We start from the raw sequence: 17971 nt of genomic DNA, 5'->3' as shown, positions 1-17971 counted from the left end.
TCCTGTGTATGCCTCTTCTTCCTGGAAGTACTTTTCTAGGTAGTCTAAATGTAGGTTAATTTTTATATTGGTCAATATTGTTATGACAGTATAGGATTTGCTCTTTCCAATAAGGTTTTAACTATTAGGCAAAATTTTCTTTAGCTATCACCCCATCTGGTTATATATAGCTAGCGTGTGAATAACAAATAGCTTTCTGAATATGAATTTGGTCCTTTATTTAATTAATGGAATTTTGATATATCAGGTTGAGTATGTATTATATTTGTTATGGTATGAAATATGTAATAATGTAGCACATAGTCTGTCATTGGATTATATTTTCCAAAATTTCCATTTCTCATAATCTGTAATAAAAAGCTAAGGGAAAGAATTAGTATTTTTGGACCTGTGGTTTACACATCATTTATTAAAATTAATATTTAAAACCACAATTAATTGTTACTCAAATATGTTTTTCAGCTCTTCTTCAAGTGACAATTTCACTTAGCAAAGTAGAGCTTAGTGTGGGCGAATCTAAATTCTTCACATGCACAGGTATGTATTCCTATAAATAATTTCAAATAACTTGTTTTGTGCTTTAACTGTTGGTAAAACATGTAGGCCAAGTTTAAATGTTGAAAACCTCAATTTTCAAAAGTAACATCTTATCATTGTTTATAATGATTAGAAAATATTAATAATCACATTTTGAACATTAAATATTTTATTTTCAGCTTTTTAATTTTGACATTAATTCCAGATCATTTATTGTTTTAAAAACTTTTTAGATAAAATGTTTGCATAACTTTTCAATTTAAGTAGTTTAAGCAGAAATACTAGAATTAGTATAAAAATTATAATTGAGTCATTTGTGTAACCAAGCAATAAATAAATTAGATATAGCATGGTGTATTATACTTACACACTAATGAAAATTACATGACACACAAAAACTATCCTTTTGAAAGGTAAATATTCATTTCAATATCAAATATTTAATCAGGAAAAGTTCTGAAAGATTTTGGGGGCTATTAAACAAATATATCATCTATCATGATGCCTATAGAAAATAATGTGAGCCCCATTCAGTTTATTCATGAAGATTTCAGAATTCTTTCAAAGACATTTAAGTACTTGAGCATCAAATTCTAATTCAACGCATAATAGAACTCACAAATGCACATATTCCTTTATTTAGATTCATCATATTCATATTTATTCATGTGAGCCTGAAGTATTAAATATTCATGTAATGACAAAATCATAAGAATGTTTTAGAGGTCTGGGGATGTAGCTCAGTGGTAGAATATTTGCCTAGCATGTGAAAGAGGGTTCAATCTTCAGCACCACATAAAAATAAATAAAAATAAAAGGTCTATGAACAACTAAAAAGCAACACAATGTTTTAGAATTGTTTCAGTTTCTGATTGTACAAAAAGCAATTCACAACCAGATTACAATAAGTATTCTTGATATAAAAAGCATTGAAAAGGTTATCTTGAGAACTATGAACTTGCCTAAATTATTATTAAATTTATAAAAAGTAAAAACATAATGAAAATAAGACCCATAGAACCATACCTAGAGAGTGCGTATATAAATTGCCACAACTTACTAAATCTAATAGAGCCTGCTTATCTTCATTTATCTACATTCCTAGGTGTCTAAATAAATTGATAGGTCTGTTAATACATATTTTGTTTACTGATGAATGAAAAATCAAAGAGTAGGGGAATGATTATTCCAGTTCACATAGTATCAGAAGAACTTTGGCGTAAAAGTACAGGTCAGTGCTTATACAGCTCATTTGTCTTTTGTCTACACAGATATAAACAAATGTATACACACTCAATTGTATCATATAGTGGCAGAATAATACAATTGTTAAAAAAGAACAGTGAAAATAAAGTATAATTTTATTGTTTTATATTTAACATATCACCATGTAACATAATTGACTCTATGTATAAGATGAAATTAAGATTTTGTTATACTATTAATATTACTCAGTGATACTGAGTTTCTTAATAGGAAGACAAACTAAGTAAATATGTTTTTCTTTTATATAAAGGCTTATTACCAAGCATGGTACCATAATCATGGAAGCAGTATTATTTAAATTAATTTTACTAGTAAAACAAGAACCTCAAAAAATGATATGGAAAACTATGCAAGTCAAAATGCTTGCATATATTTTTTCTATTGTGACTATGTAAATATGAGTTCGCAGGCACCTTAAAAAACCTTGATGTCTCAAATTCAGTAAAATAATTTTACCTTCAATTTAACCTAGAAGTTAGACATAGATTGTGATCTAAGTAGAATGTGTCATATACAGCAAATGAATTTTATCACTACATATTCAAGAATACAAAAACATTTAATTATATTTGTTAATACCCTAATAGGTCAGTCTTATGAATATAGAATATTTTAGTCAAAATTAATATGTATTAGAGATTTTATATGAAATTTATGACTATCCTCCAAAAACCCATAATAAACTTTCCATGATAATGAGATTTCATACCATACTGTTTCAAAATAAAATATTCAAAATGTTTTTCAACAGAGTATGTTGAATTTATAGTATAAAATGAGATTGTGTATTGTTTAACATTAAAATGATGTTAATTTTAATTATCCTTTTTAGTTTCTTATGAAGGAAGGAATTAAAACAAATACTAACCCATAAATGCATTCTTCTATAACTATTATGGTTTTATATTTCTGTTCAGAAAAAAGTGAAGATGACAAAACTAAGATCCATTTAAAATTCTACCTCAATTTTCATATTTTTGCTAAATCCTACATAGTTTGTAATGAAAAAAAAGATGCTGTTTTTAAAAATCATTTTGTGGGATGGGGGAAAGAAAAATTTTCCTGTTTGATCAGGTCCTAAAGATGTTAGTTAGTTATACTCATTTTCTCCCAATGCTTTTGAGTTAATAGTGTATATTGCGCCTCCAAATTATTTCTTAAGTAATTAGGCAAAATACATCCTTTTGGTGACTAAAAGAAAATGCAGGAATCTTTAACTATTACAAAGTGGTTAATAACCTAGATTCTGAATTGGAAAACTTAAATCAATATTTACACATTAATGATTTGGTTGTAATTGCCTAGTAGGATAAGTATCACTTCAATACATTCTAATTATCATGATTTAATGGTTCATAATTTCAGATTAAAATGATAAAACTACTCATATCGGTTGGGGAAAGAGATTAGGGCATCATTTTTAAAATGTTCATTGGCCTTATCTGTACCAGTTTAACAACTTGAGAAATTCAAAATTAAAAATTATCAGCGGTGAAAATTTGTTTTGTAAATGACTTATATTTTCCTAATCTGTGCTTTATTAGGAAAAATAGTGCTATCTCCTGACCCTAAGCAAAAAGAATAGAGCATGTAAAATCTTATTAGTATTCATATATCTGACCAAATAATATCTATCACATGGAGTTTATGTCTTGCTCATGCAATTTTAGTATTCAAGTGAAGTGGTAATCCACAGATCATTAATGTAAAATTTCAAGTCTTGCTGCTTCAATACTACATAGTAAATTTCCTTCAACACTTTAAGGAATCTTTAAGGTTGGAGAAACAAAACGAACATGTGTGTTAACATTTGTGTTTACTTTCAATTTTGTACAATTTTCAGATTTCCAGTTTTCTATTTACATTTTTTTAAATTGTTAAAATTAATGCAGAATTGTAAATGCCACTGCCAAAACAAACATTTAAAACATATTTTCAGACTCTTCTTCTTGGCTTTTTGCAGCAATTGGTGAACCTGAGAGTATAGATTGGTATAACCCTCAAGGAGAGAAGATCATTTCAACCCAGAGGGTAGTGGTCCAGAAGGAAGGTGTTAGGTCAAGATTAACCATCTACAATGCAAACATAGAAGATGCAGGGATATATCGCTGTCAAGCAGCAGATGCCAAAGGACAGACACAGGAAGCTACAGTAGTTTTGGAAATTTACCGTAAGTCATGTTATTTGTAAGTTTTAGTTGAAAGAAAATTTATAAGGAATTCAAGCAAAATAAAATGTTTAATAATATAAACTAACACTCAAGAGCAAACTGTGTACTGTACAATGTTCTATAACCTATGTAGACATCAGCTTATTAGGGTTTTACTTCAGTGCATCTTAGAATTGATAATGGCTCCTAGGTAGTTATAAATGGAGCCAATTATCTTGGTTAAATGCTATTTTTAAATGTGCTTCAACTTTCTCAGTCCAGTAGGAAATAATTGGGTAAATAAAATACAGTGGTGTATTTGGTAATATGAAATATGTTTGTTGAACATTTTCAGTTTAAAGGCCACAGTTACAACTAAGGACATTGCAGATGTTATAGCACTGATCATTCTAGAATGAGAACTGGGATGACAATCAATGAACAGAAGTAGACAGAGAGCTGACAAATCATCTACAAGAAAATAATACATTGTCAGGACTCTTGACCAATAGGTGTTTTCCTTAATAGAATTTTCTATATTTACACTTCATTTTATGCTTGAGATGGATTTTGTCCTCTTTCTCGTATATATATATATATACTTGGAAATCATTAAACTGTTTAGGATCACTGTGAAGCCTGTTAACTCCCTGAATTTGAAATCAGGATCTATCAAATACTTTTATGAACTTGAACAAATTGCCAAACCTTGCTGCCTTCAGTGTCCTCTACTTTAAAATGTATGTTATTGTATCTACATTATATTCAGAGTTATTCTGAGGACTACATTAACTGACATTACATGAAATATTTAGAAAAATTTCACAACTAGTATGTGGCACTTAGCATTTTTACCAGTGAAAACCTATATTAAATAGTTAAAGTCTCATAAGCTCTCACTTCATTTTACCTTCTTAAATTATTGTTATTCTAGAAATAGGATATGGAAAAGAAAATCAGATCATTCTCATTTGTTAATATGTTATTGGTTTCATTTATCCTGATTAGGTTCCCTGAATCCCTTTTGCATTATGCATTTCCAGAAAAGTTATCTTCCTTATTTATGTGACTTACTATAGTGACTATTTAACAAATAGCAAACAATTAAATTGAAATGATCATTTCACTATTTTAAATAATGCACTAGCAGATCCCTAGTGTTTTATTTTTGAACTGAAAAAAATTCAATTGTGATGTTAAAAAAAACATTGCTTTTGTAAAAAACATCTTCCATAATCAAAAATATTCAGTTTACCTCTTTTATTACACATATCTATTGAAGTCTATCCAGTACTATTCTAAATCTATTCTATTATTTACATAATAAAACATCTAAAAATTTACAGGTGGTATATGTATCTGCTATGGAATTTTATGGAAAATAAATTAGGTAGAGATGGCAGAATTTTAAGTGGGAAGGCATATTGTTGTTTTCCTAAAGAGTTTTGGTAGAGATCTAAATGAATTTGGGGGAGTGCAAATAAATGCCCTGTTCAAAAATGAACCTGGTATGTTAAAAGAAGACATTCTGACTGGAGCACAATATTGGAAAGAGGAGAAACTAGGATCAGAATTGTGGATTGGACTCCAGGCCACATAGAATCTTCTATGGCATTGGCAGGACTTTGGAATTCTCAGTGGGATGGAAGGTTATTATGAGAGTAATCTGTTAATCTGAATTAATGTTTTAAAAGACCTAGGCTTACCTATGTATCCTACTATATGGTATCAATTAACATCAATTCTAGAATATGCTTTTTGAGATAAATAAGTGCTAATTCTTTTATGATCTGTGTTATTTTCTTGATTCAGAAAAACTCACTTTCAGAGAAGTGGTATCTCCTCAAGAATTCAAGCAAGGGGAGGATGCAGAAGTCGTCTGCCGAGTTAGCAGTTCACCTGCACCTGCTGTCACCTGGTTGTATCATAATGAGGAAGTCACCGCTATTTCCGACAGTTAGTATTTTGGTAACTCCCTAAGTTATATGTTCTAAAACTATCTCAAGTTTTTGAAATTACTAAATATATGTGACTGATTAAAACACGTAATTTTTGACCCTAAATGTCAAACAACTTTTTAGAACCTTAAAGTTCTGCACTAGAATTTGGGGAACTATGAACCTTAGGTCAAATTAAGCACTTTTGTTGTTTCTGTAACATGTTATAAGCACACAGCCATGACCAACAGTTACATATTGCTATGACTGCTTTGGTTCCAGAGTTGAATAGTTCTGGCAAATGGTTTGCCTTATGAAGCCTTCTGTAGTTACTATCTGAAGATCTATAAAAAGTTTATGTACACTTTTTCTACTTTCAGGGATAAATTAATGTGTTTTTAAGCAATACTAAATAAATGAAGATTAGATACAGCTAAATACAAATTCTACTTTTTTAATTCAAACAGCATCCCTTGCGATCACAATAGGTAAACTTAAAATAATTTCAATATGGAGACTGAGTTCAAAACCACCCTCAGCAGCGAGGCCCTAAGTGACTCATTGAGACCATGTTGCTAAATAAAATATAAAAAAGGGCTGGGGATGTGACTTGATAGTTAAGCACCTCTGAGTTCAATCTCTGGTGCCAAAAAAAGAAAAATAATAATAATTTATATACAAATTATGTTTACTATTCTGCAGCTGTTTTTCAAAGACATATACAAACTGGTGTGACTAAGCACCACATACAGCCAAAGGAATGAGAGGTTATGCTCTATTTGTGTACAATGTGTCAAAATGAATTCTACTGTCATGTATAAATAATTAGAACAAATAAAAAATGACACAAGTTCTACATGTTATGATTAAGTCATACACAGATAATAGAAAGAAATATACATTCACTCAAATTGTCTTCATGATTTTGATTCAGATTGAGCTAAAATTCCAGAATGATATGACATCTGTAATTGAAAGCATAATTTGCTTACATTATGCACCTTTACAATTGTGCATAGGGAGCATTTTCAATTTAGAATATTTTTCAATGCACCTGCATTGAAGAGAGGAAAAAATAATTGAATCTTTTTAAGTATCTTTCATCTTGCATGATTCTATTTTGTGTTTCCAAGAGTTGAAATTTCTATATCATAAAAAACAGTAGGTAGACAGTTTCTATTTTTGAATATGTAAAGAGAACATATCATATTTGATAGTCATTTTTTACAATTTCAAGATAATTTTTTAGACTTTGATAGAGTCAATGCTAGTCAGTTATTAATGGGAACTCATTGTTTCTAATATGTTAGTGAGGAATATTACTTAATTAGTTTTTATTTTACTTAGTGTAACTGCTTTAGATTTTATTAACAAATTATATGAGTAAATTGTGTGATGTATTTTCAGGTTTTTCTGTCTCTCAATCATAGAGAAAAGGAAGTAATTTTTTACAGTTAAATGACAAGGTCTAAACATTTTCACATTATTATTGTCTCACATGTACATCAAGTTCATTATTTCAGTTATAAGAAGGTTTTTAAATAAATTATATTTTTAAAGAGGACACTTGAAACAAAACATCAAAACAATGCTTGATAGCAAAGTGTAGTAGTGATGGAGGAGTAATATTTCTATGATCTAACTTACATTTTTTTTTTTCCGGGGAATCCAACACTGAATGATGTAAATTTGGAATTCCATGTTGGTTCTACTCCTTCTCTTGGCCCTGAAATACTGGAAATACTGGAAAACTTTTCTAATTTTTGTTTTCTGAAATCATATTCTTCATCTATCAGAAACAGAGTATTATATCCATTTCAAACAGTGGTTGTAATTTGTAACTAACATATTAGGCATACTTAAATGAATAAACTTTTGAGGAAGATATCAGCCTCTCAATAGATTAAATTTAAGCATTTATCTTTCCTATTCCTTTTAATCAAGTTTTTAAATTTTCAATCATTTTCACCAAAATTATATGCAGTTGGATTATATCTAGAAATAGAAATTTCAATGTAGGGAGTGACTAAAGTTAAGCGTGAAATGATGCTGAGGTGCATGGCAGGCAACTAAAAATAGTACACATAATTTTTCTACATTATTTAAAGAATTAAAGGAAATTGTGAGGAAGGTTGAACTTTTTTAACCTTGTTATATTGAAATATCTTGACATATACTTCATTGCTGAACAATTTATACATTTATATTAATTTTACAAGAGGTACCTGTTATGGTTTACCTATGAAGTGTCCCCCAGAAGCTCATGTGTGAAACAGTACAAGAAGATTTAAAAGTGGAATGACTGGGTTATAAGAGTGTTATGTTTTGGATGTGAGGTGGCCTCCAAAAGCTCACATGTGAGACAATGCAAGAAGGTTCAGAGGAGAAATAATTGGGTTATAAGAGTCTTAACCCAATTAGTGAATTAATCCCCTGACAGGGATTAACTGAGTGGTAACTGAAGTGGTAAGGTGTGGCCAGAGGAGGTGGGAATTGGGACATGGCTTTGGGGTATATATATTTGTATCTGGCAAGTGGAGACCTCTCTTTCTGCTTCTCTATCATCATGTGAGCTGCTTCCCTCTGCCACATTGTTCTGCCATGATGTTCTGCCTCACCTCAAGCCCACCATAATGGAGCCAGCCTTCTATGGACTAAGACCTCTGAAATTGTGAGCCTCAAATAAACTTTTTCTCCTTTACAATTATTCTGGCCAGGTCCTTAAGTCACAAAGGTGAAAAACCAGTCTAAAAAACAGAGTCTTAACCTAATCAGTACATTAATCCACTGATAGGGATTAACAGGGTGTAACTATAGGCATGTGGGGTGTGGCTCTAGGGTATTGGGGATGTGCTTTGGGTTATGTATTTTGCCCATGGTGAAGGGAAGCTCTCTTTGCTTCCTGGTGTCATTTCCTGAGCCACTTTCCTCCACCACACTCTTCCACCATGTTCTGCCACTCCTTGGACCCAAAGTAATGGAGCTGGACATCTGTGGACTGAGACCTCTGAAACCATGAACCTCCAAATACATGTTTCCTCCTTGTTTAAGTCAGAATTTTACCAGAACAATATTAGAGGAAGAAGAGTTTATGTGAGGGCTCACGGTTTCAGAAGTCTTAGTCCATAGAAGGCCAGCTCCGTTCCTCAAGACTCTAAGTAAGGTAGAACATTATGGCAGAAGACTGTGGTAGAGGAAAGCGGCTTGCATCATCAGGAAGCAGAGAGAGAGAAAGTCTCCACTCTCCAGATACAAAATATATACCCTAAAGTCACGCCTCAATTCCAATCTCCTCCAGCCACACCCTACTACTTCTGTTACCACTCAGTTAATCCTTGTCAGGGGATTAATTCACTGATTGGGTTAAGACTCTTACACCCAATTATTTCTCCTCTGAACCTTCTTGCATTGTATCATGAACTTTTTGGGGACACCTCACATCCAAACCACAACACTCCTCTAAAATTGTTCTTGTCTTTTGGTCATAGCAGCCATAAAGCTGCCTAAAACTATCTTATGTAGTCCCTTTTCTTTTACAGCTACTGGGGTATGATTAGGTTTATAACACTGAACACAATTTATCTAGATTTTTAAAAATAGAATACATAGGGGTTTTTCATCTCCTAATATGATAGGAAAGTAAAGTTTAGATGTAACAGATCAGACAATAAGGTTTGAAAATGTTCAATTTATCCCTCATGTTTTTAATAGTATCTGTGTGGTAGATAATCAGAATTTTAACTTTTGCAGAGTAATTTGATTGGAGTTTGTCTATGTTGCTCATTAAAAGGAGATCCATACACTAAAGAAGCAAAGAATATAAGAATTAAGGGTGATATTTTATTATAAAAGTTTCAATCCTGACTTTTATTGTCACCCAGAAAGAAAGAGATACATATACTCATACTCATTCAGCACTGGCTAGTGTGAAAATTATCTTATGAAGTTTGCAAAGTCTTTGGTTAAAGTATTCTTTCTATATCAAAAATAATTGATAGATTCATCTTCTTCAATAAAATATTAATCTAATTCTGGCATAAATGATTCATTTAATAGTTATTAATTACCTGATGTATTCCTGCTTGAGTTCCAGATGATTTGATTCATAGTAAACAAGATTTTTAAAAAGTTCACTGCCTTTAAAACACTAATAGTCTCTAAAGGGGTAAACAAATAGATAAATCAATGAAAAATAGTACATCCCATCTATGGGAAGAAAAGTAGTAATAGAGTATAAAAAAGAAAGAATACCTAAGATACTTAGGGAAAAGAATGGTGTCAGAGATACTTGACAGGGAGAAAAATATTTACCTTTAAATGTGAGTAACATTGATCCATGAAGTGGTGGCAAGAACTGGATGAACAGAGTACACCACATGCAGTGGCCCAGAGGCGAAAACAGCAAGGAGGGAACATTCCAGACACTGGAATACGTTTATTATAACTAGAACTTTTGAAAAAGTATGAATTGAATATTAGCACATGTCGATAAACAGAATTAGGGTTTGTTAATCAAGGACTAATGGGAAAGAAAGGTAGAGAGGGATGCCAATTTTGGTCAACATGGTTTTGACATCATTCCTAAGGAATTTGGAATTTGTCCAAATGGGACATCACTGAAGGGTTTAATGAAGACTATGACATAATCTAATGTGTGCTTGAAAGGATATTAGTATTTCAGTAAAGAGAGCAAGTTGAATGGAATTCAAGGAAAAAATTACAGTCCCAGAAATCATCTCAGAATTAAATGAAATAATTGCTAAGGGAGAACAAGATTTTGGACTAAAGATAAAAATAATAGAATATGGAGTATGTTGGTTATGCAGACTTAAGGAGGTGTCAAGGGTAACTTGGAATTTGCCTTGAACAAAGATTTTATGTAACTTATAGTATTTACCTTGAGTAACTAGGTCTACCAAAAGGCATTGCAAAGACATGTGAAGACAGACAGTAGAAAAGCAGGCAGAGATATCAAGCTGCATTTCAGATACACTGATCGTTGTACTTAAACCATTCCAAGTGGGTACATCTGGATGATTATTAAAAAGACAATTATGGCTGGCAGAGTTTGTAAAGGCCTGTAATCTGAGCAGCTGGGGAGGCTGAGAAAGGAGGATCACAAGTTTGAGGCCAGCTTCAGCAACTAAGCAAGGCCCTATGGAGCTTAGTGAGACTCTGTCTCAAAATAAAAGATAAAAAGAGCTAGGGATGTAGCTCAGTGGTTAATCACCCCAGGGTGCAATTTCTGGTACCAAAAAAAAGACAGTTACAGAAGACAGGAGCATTCTGATCTGAAGAAAATCTGTAAGTTCTCAAAATAGACATGATTAAAGTCATAAGGATAGATGAGACTAATCATTAAGTAGGTGTAGAATAAGATTTAAAAAGAGAGGAAGGCTTTAGAAAAACTTGTATTAAGAAGTATAAAGCAGAAAATTTGTTGGGTGTTGTCTGATTCAATTTATCTAACTTTGATAATTAAAATCAGGTTTCTGTGTAACTGATAACATAATCTACAATAATAAAATATTTCTAAAACCTTTAGTTAGGAATAACTGAAACGTTGCTTTCTTCACATGTCTTCTGGAAACTCATGACAACAATGTGTTGTTTCTCTAGTTTACTGGTCATGAGCCTTTGGAAATATATTTGGAATTTGACATATAATTTTCACAAAATTTGTTTTCAATGTGGAAAAAAATTGTAGACATAAACATGTATAATAGTGTTTAGATTAATATGTTTTATTAATTTTGTTTTCCTAAAATTCTTAGTCTTATCTAAGTTAGTAAAAATAATGGATTAAAAAGACCATTTGGGACTAAACTTTTCCAATTAGAAGAAACATTTTCCCATTAAAGTATTATGCGATTCTAATTCCTTTTTATATAAAACACTGCCTTCCTTATTAAAATAATGCTCCCCCATACTCTCTTTTATTAATTCAAATGACATATAATAACTACAGAGCATAAGAGGTAAAAGATGATACATATTTCAGCAAGTTAGAAAATAAAATACATATGATCTGTGTATAATTAAGAACATTCTTCCTTATTCTGAACATTTTTTAAAAACAGTTCATTTTCTAATTTCTAACCACAACATTTAATAGAAAAATATTTCAATTGATTTAGAAACTGCATAATTTTTGAATTCTGAGTTACTCCAGAACTTCTTGTGTATTATTATACTTTGAAATTTCTTATAGATTAACTTTCTTTCTTCCCAGTCTTTCCTTTTGTGTCAAAAGTTCAAGTCTATATTTTTATTTACCAGGGAAAGATCTACATAAACATTTTTCTCTCTCTTCTTAGGGTCAACCTAAAGAAGAAATGGACATTAGGGAAAAGCTTATATATCCCGGGGGTGAAAGTCATGTGTCTGGGCTTTGTAATCAGTATTTTCTTTCTGTGGTAGCCTCTGAATCTGCAAAGTTCCATTCCCTATCAGAGAGTCACCCCTTGCCTGCCTCCTTTAAGGCTGTCTATTGCCTGATGAATCTCTTAGTCCTAGGTCAGACTTCCTCTCATCTTACCAAGGAATTTCTCTGGCAAACTAACCCCATAATCTGAAAGGTCTACTATGATAAGAGATTGTTTCTTACTCATAGCACATCCAGTTGGAAGCAGACACAGCTGCAAGATTCTACTCAGTGAATCTAACTAGCAGTCCAGGTGCTGGAAGCTCTCTACCATCTTCACAAATGGCTTTTGAGATTTACCTACCATCTCTATCAAACCAGCAGATAAAGGAAGAGCAGTAAAATTGAAAAGCATTAAAAAAAGCAATCCCTAGACTATAAATATTCTAGGAACTGGGTACCCTAAAATAATGGCAATTCTATTTGACCAAAATGTTCAAAGTAGATAAAGACTGAATCTCTTAGTAACCAATGTATCTTTAATACTATGTTTGTGATATCCAGGCCAAAGGAAACAATGTTTAATAATATATATGGATACATTAATTAAAATTTATATTCCTGTAGAACATGTTTCTAAATAGGACTAGATGTGAGAAAATTCTTTACAAGATAGGAAGAGAATAGGTTTTAGCACTGCAACAAAATCATGATGATTATAAATGAGACTAGTCTTGGAAAATAATGTCAAGCTGTGATACTGTTTAGGCATCTCAGATTGCTGTTTTATTTTAAGCTATCAGTGAATGCATGCTGTATGTCAGATTATTTTTGTATGTATGCATATGCACACACACAAAATAGAATCTAGAAAAAAATTAATAAAAACAAATCTATTAATTCCTAAAGAAGATTATCTTGTGTTTTGTTAAAAACCAATCCCTTAAATAAATTCATGTTACAAACATTTTTATATCCTTTATGTGATTTGAACATTATTGTATCATTTAGCTGCCTCCTCAGGGTATGTAAAATTATTGGTTTAATTATTGTTGAGGAAGGATGTTCAATAAATTTCCCACCCTTTTCCATGCACAAGTTGCTAGATATTTGCAGTCAAAAGTTTTCATGACTGCAATATCTAATCTCCCTGCATTGTTCTTTTTTGTGTCATTTCTGCATTCAAAGTGCCAATGAGAAAATAATAACCTAACCATTTTATGTGGATATAAAGTCTTGAATGTATTACAGGAAAAAAAGGTGTAACAAGTCAGTGTAGAGTGGTAAAATTGAAGTCATGAAATTACATTTTACTTTCAAATTTGAATTTGTTTGTTGATGAAAAGTTTGATAGTGTCAGACAAGGGCCATATTTTAACTCTTAGCAATTTTGAGCACACTGGACGAAGCCTTCAATTACTGATGTCATTTCCTCTCCTTTGCTTACTTTCCAGGTCGGTTTGCTATGTTAGCTAACAATAATCTGCAGATTCTCAACATCAATAAAAGTGATGAAGGTATATATAGATGTGAAGGAAGAGTGGAAGCTAGGGGAGAAATTGACTTCCGTGATATCATCGTTATTGTTAATGGTAAGCAGTAAACAATTTGTGCTTATTCTGTTGTTCATTTTAACAATATGCTCATTAAAAAGGCAACTATGCAAACTCAAAACCCACCTGTCCATTGGTAAATATCTTCCAAGTCTAGAAGAAATTCCCCCACCTCTCTGGTAACGCCTATTCCATGATATAACAGTGTTAAGGACAGTGTCTCTGAGTTATTTAATGCTGTCACCCTCACATCACTTTTCAGAGTATGTAATTGCCTTTTGTCAAGGTTTGAGTTTTTCAAAGAATGTCAAATGAAACAAAGTATCAGATTATACTTTGAAATTACATGAATTGCTTATTGCTGATATTAGCTTATTTGAATTTAATTGAATTCATAAGGTTACTTTTCAAGCAGTAATGGACAATAAAGCTAGTTTATGAAATCAGGAAGATATCTCCTCATTTAAACATGCTTCTCCTACTGTATTCCTTTCAACCATAGTAATTTTTCAGTGCTTCCCAATACCTTTAAGACAAAATCAAAATGACTTCCAGGTGTAGAAAATCTTATGTGATTGTCCCCTTTCTTTAATACTCTGTCATGAACAACCTATACTTCAGCCATATGAAACCAGGGTTTAGAAAAGACTTGCTTTTCAGAGGCTTTTTAGGAGTGTGGCCTCCAGTAAATATTAAGATTGTCATAGTAGAGAATTTGGTGGATGTTTCAGGAAAAGATTTTAGTGTACACAGAATACATTTTAAAATGAATGCATCTGTCTGTATCTGCATTTGTTTCTATATACTTTTTCTATGTGCATTTCTTATCTATTTATTATAATTAATAAACAAAGGTAACATACAGTAGCTATTTAGCTTTTCAATTATCCATTCAATTATGTGGCATACTTTGGTTCCTAAAGGATGTCAGGAAGCTTATGTTAGTGTATTTCATCATGGACAAGTCTTTGTACTCAGTATTCTCCTGTCAGCTTGAAAATTCTGATATAAATCAATATATGTGAAGTTCTTTAAAAATGTCAACTTCGTAGGAAGTAGTATGTATTTACCATTACAGGATTATTATGTTAGTACATACACACATGTATTTGTAACTCTGTGTGTGATATTTTCCACTAAAACATTATTAGAGTATGATATTTAAAAAGAAATATCATCTGATAGGCATAGTATACTAATCCCTTATTATTCTTTCAGATATATTAATTTCTAGAATTCTTTAATATATTAATAGTGTGTTCTCACATGTTTCCCTACTATAATCTGTGTTTGTGTACTTGTGATTGCATCCATTTTCATGGAATGGGTGTGCATCTGAATAGCACAAAGTCTGAATCTTCCAGTCCATCATAGTCTGCATTCAAACTGGAATATTTAGTTCTATATTTTGCATTTATGTACTTCAGAACCTATAAGAAGATAAATGAATCTTCATCTGATTTTAACAGAATCAGTCACAGATTCTAATCTAACCTTTTTTGATGGAACAGTACCAATTAGTCACATTTTCTCTTGGTCAAAACTTGTTGTATCATAGAACCCTTGTAACCTGCTTTCTTCAAAACAACAGTCTTCACAAAATCCACGATTAACTGTTCCCCTCTGAATGATGCACTGGAATCCTGTCAAGTGCACATCAATGAATTCCCAGAGACAGCTGTACTTTTCTCTCTTATTTCATCTTGATTCAGCCAGGAAAATCATTGTATTCCAGTCTTAGGGACTTTTGTACTGATTAGTAGCTCCTTTTAAATATTGAGCTCCTCAGAAAGTTGTTCCTTATTATTCTCTCATCAAACCTCTTGATTTTCCAGTGTAAAGTTTGAGACTACAAAATACATAAATGAGTAAACTGTACTGCTTTTTTCACATTAGTTAATCTTTCTTTAGTTACAAAATTTGACTCTTGTTCTGTGCCTTTCCCCTCAATTCATATTCCAAGCTTTTCCACTAAATTGATACTAATTTTATCTTTACTAATTTGGTGTTCCTCTTCCATTAGTCTCCTTTCCCCTCAGGTATACTGAAGTCTTGACCAAATGCTCTAAACAACTGTGTCCATATACACTGCTTTTTTTGTCAAAACCTTGACTCTGCAAGAAGCTTTGATCCTTTTTCGTTTGTCTGGTTTTTTTTTTTTTTTTTCACATTTTCCTCTCATGTTCCATCCTTTCGATTCAGAATCTTTTGTGAACCACACTTAGCTAAATGATATCCTTGCTATATCTAATAGACTTAACATAGCATTTGCCGTACCAGCATCACTAAATGTTATGGGTCTTATTTCTTTCTCAACTCCATAATTTTCGAGCTGTATTTCCAATTGCTATGTTAGGTTTTTCACCAAAAAAAAAAAAAAAAAAAAAAAAATTCTCTCTCTCCCTTGAAGAAGATTGTATATCACTGCCCACTGCCATGTAAGTACAGTGCTTCTAACGGGAGGTCCAGTCTTTCCCACCTAACTGATTGTGTGACTTGGTCTAGCCAATGGCAGTTAAGCAACCATAATATGCACAGTGGCTGGATTCAGACTTCATGAAACTTCATGTGTTTCTTTTGACTCTCTTGCTCTTCTCTTCTTCCATAAAACTACATGACTTAAGTAGGGACTATTTCATCCTTGACACCAGTTTGTATACATAAGAAACAGAGATACAGCTGATCTGCAGATGTAGACATAAGTATGAAAAAAATCTATTTTTAGGTACTGTGATCTTAAAGTAGTTTGTAATATTATAAAGTTATACATAATGCAATGCCAGTGGTTTGTGTCTTCCTTATTCAATTAACTTAAACATAGTCTCCCCTGAAATTATTTCACTAAGTGTTCCTAGACAAATTCTACTTCCTTTCTTCTGATGGTGAACATTTATCATGCATTTTGTATCACCTTACTAAAATTTTAGAAATTAACTTAAGATTGTTAACTGAAGTTTCAAAATTGTTTAATATTGGATTCATAAGTTTATTCAAGAGGTACATGCAACATATTGACTGTATTTCATACTATGTTTTTTTTTTAATACTAATAGACCTAACATAGTATCAGTTCTATCTAGTTGTTTAGAACATAATCTCAACAGCTTAAAATAATCACCTTCACTGAAGACCCTTATTATTGATGGAACAAATGGATAAATATGAATATAATGTGTATAGTTTTAGTGGACATATACTAAGTACTTACAGTGAATCAAGGATATCTCCTATACTTTTAGAGAGGAGGGTTCCTTGGAATTTGGAAGAAATATAATAATGAAATTATTTAATGTAATAGGAAGAGAAGAAACATGTTGCAGACAGTTGTAAAAATCATCAACAAAAGCCAAAAACAAAAAAAGTAGGTGTATGTTGTGAAAAAGTCCAATAAGTTTTACTAGAATATAACATTTGGGGGTGTGGGTATAATTGTGGTGTTGGGTAGATTGATAATTTGGTGCAGATGTGACTGCAAAACAGGTAAGAACACAGCATGGAGCTCTATGGATGTGTCATTGAAAACCTGGTTTGTGGAACAAATTTAAGCTAACATTGAAAAGTAAGCAGGCTGGCAAGAGGGTGAGAAAGTTGACAGAAGGATGGAGACAGGGAAGTAAAGTGAGTAATGGGGACCTACACTGAAGGACAAGGAAAGGAAAAGGAAGGTATATAATTAGGTTAGGTTTGAGCAAAACCATCCTATCATACTTGTGACACACAGGTAAGAGGAACTAAGGATAATTTCAAGACTTCTAATGTGATTTTAGGCTTTCAGTGTAGCAAATACTAGCAGAAATCTAACATGGTGTGAACCTTGCTATATTCTGAATTTGGTAATTATGAGCAAACAAGAAACATTAGCATTGAACAGCATCACTTAAGTAACCTAGATAAAATTCAGATTATAACAATTTGATTTATAAAATATACACTAACATTTATTGAAAATGTAGGACACCTTTTCTTTCGAGTCTGGAAGAAATAAGTAGAAAATGGATGAGGATGTATATAGAGTCACAGGTGGGTTTGGTCAATAATTTAGAGAGATCTTGCTCCATGACTTTATCATTCCATTTATAATCAGCTGGCTTCTTTCATCTGGCAAAATGTTTATTTGCCAATGATACTTACCAAATAATTCCCTATGTTTTTATGTGACTATATC

At 31.9% G+C, this 17971-nt stretch overlaps 1 protein-coding gene across 2 annotated transcripts in view; it reads left to right on the top strand.

Annotated features, from left to right (window-relative positions):
• NCAM2 (neural cell adhesion molecule 2) overlaps window positions 1-17971 on the top strand; it is a 506280-nt gene that overhangs the window by 253075 nt on the left and 235234 nt on the right. For both annotated transcript variants that reach the window (XM_079155716.1, XM_079155717.1), the window contains exons 2-5: window positions 463-537; window positions 3767-3973; window positions 5765-5908; window positions 13708-13845. In XM_079155716.1, the coding sequence (XP_079011842.1) occupies window positions 463-537; window positions 3767-3973; window positions 5765-5908; window positions 13708-13845 (564 nt within the window). The remainder of the gene's footprint in view (window positions 1-462; window positions 538-3766; window positions 3974-5764; window positions 5909-13707; window positions 13846-17971) is intronic.

This window comes from Sciurus vulgaris (assembly GCF_902686455.1).
Source record: "Sciurus vulgaris genome assembly, chromosome: 10".
Taxonomy (NCBI): Eukaryota; Metazoa; Chordata; class Mammalia; order Rodentia; family Sciuridae; genus Sciurus; species Sciurus vulgaris.
This window is presented reverse-complemented; position numbering and strand designations above follow the sequence as displayed.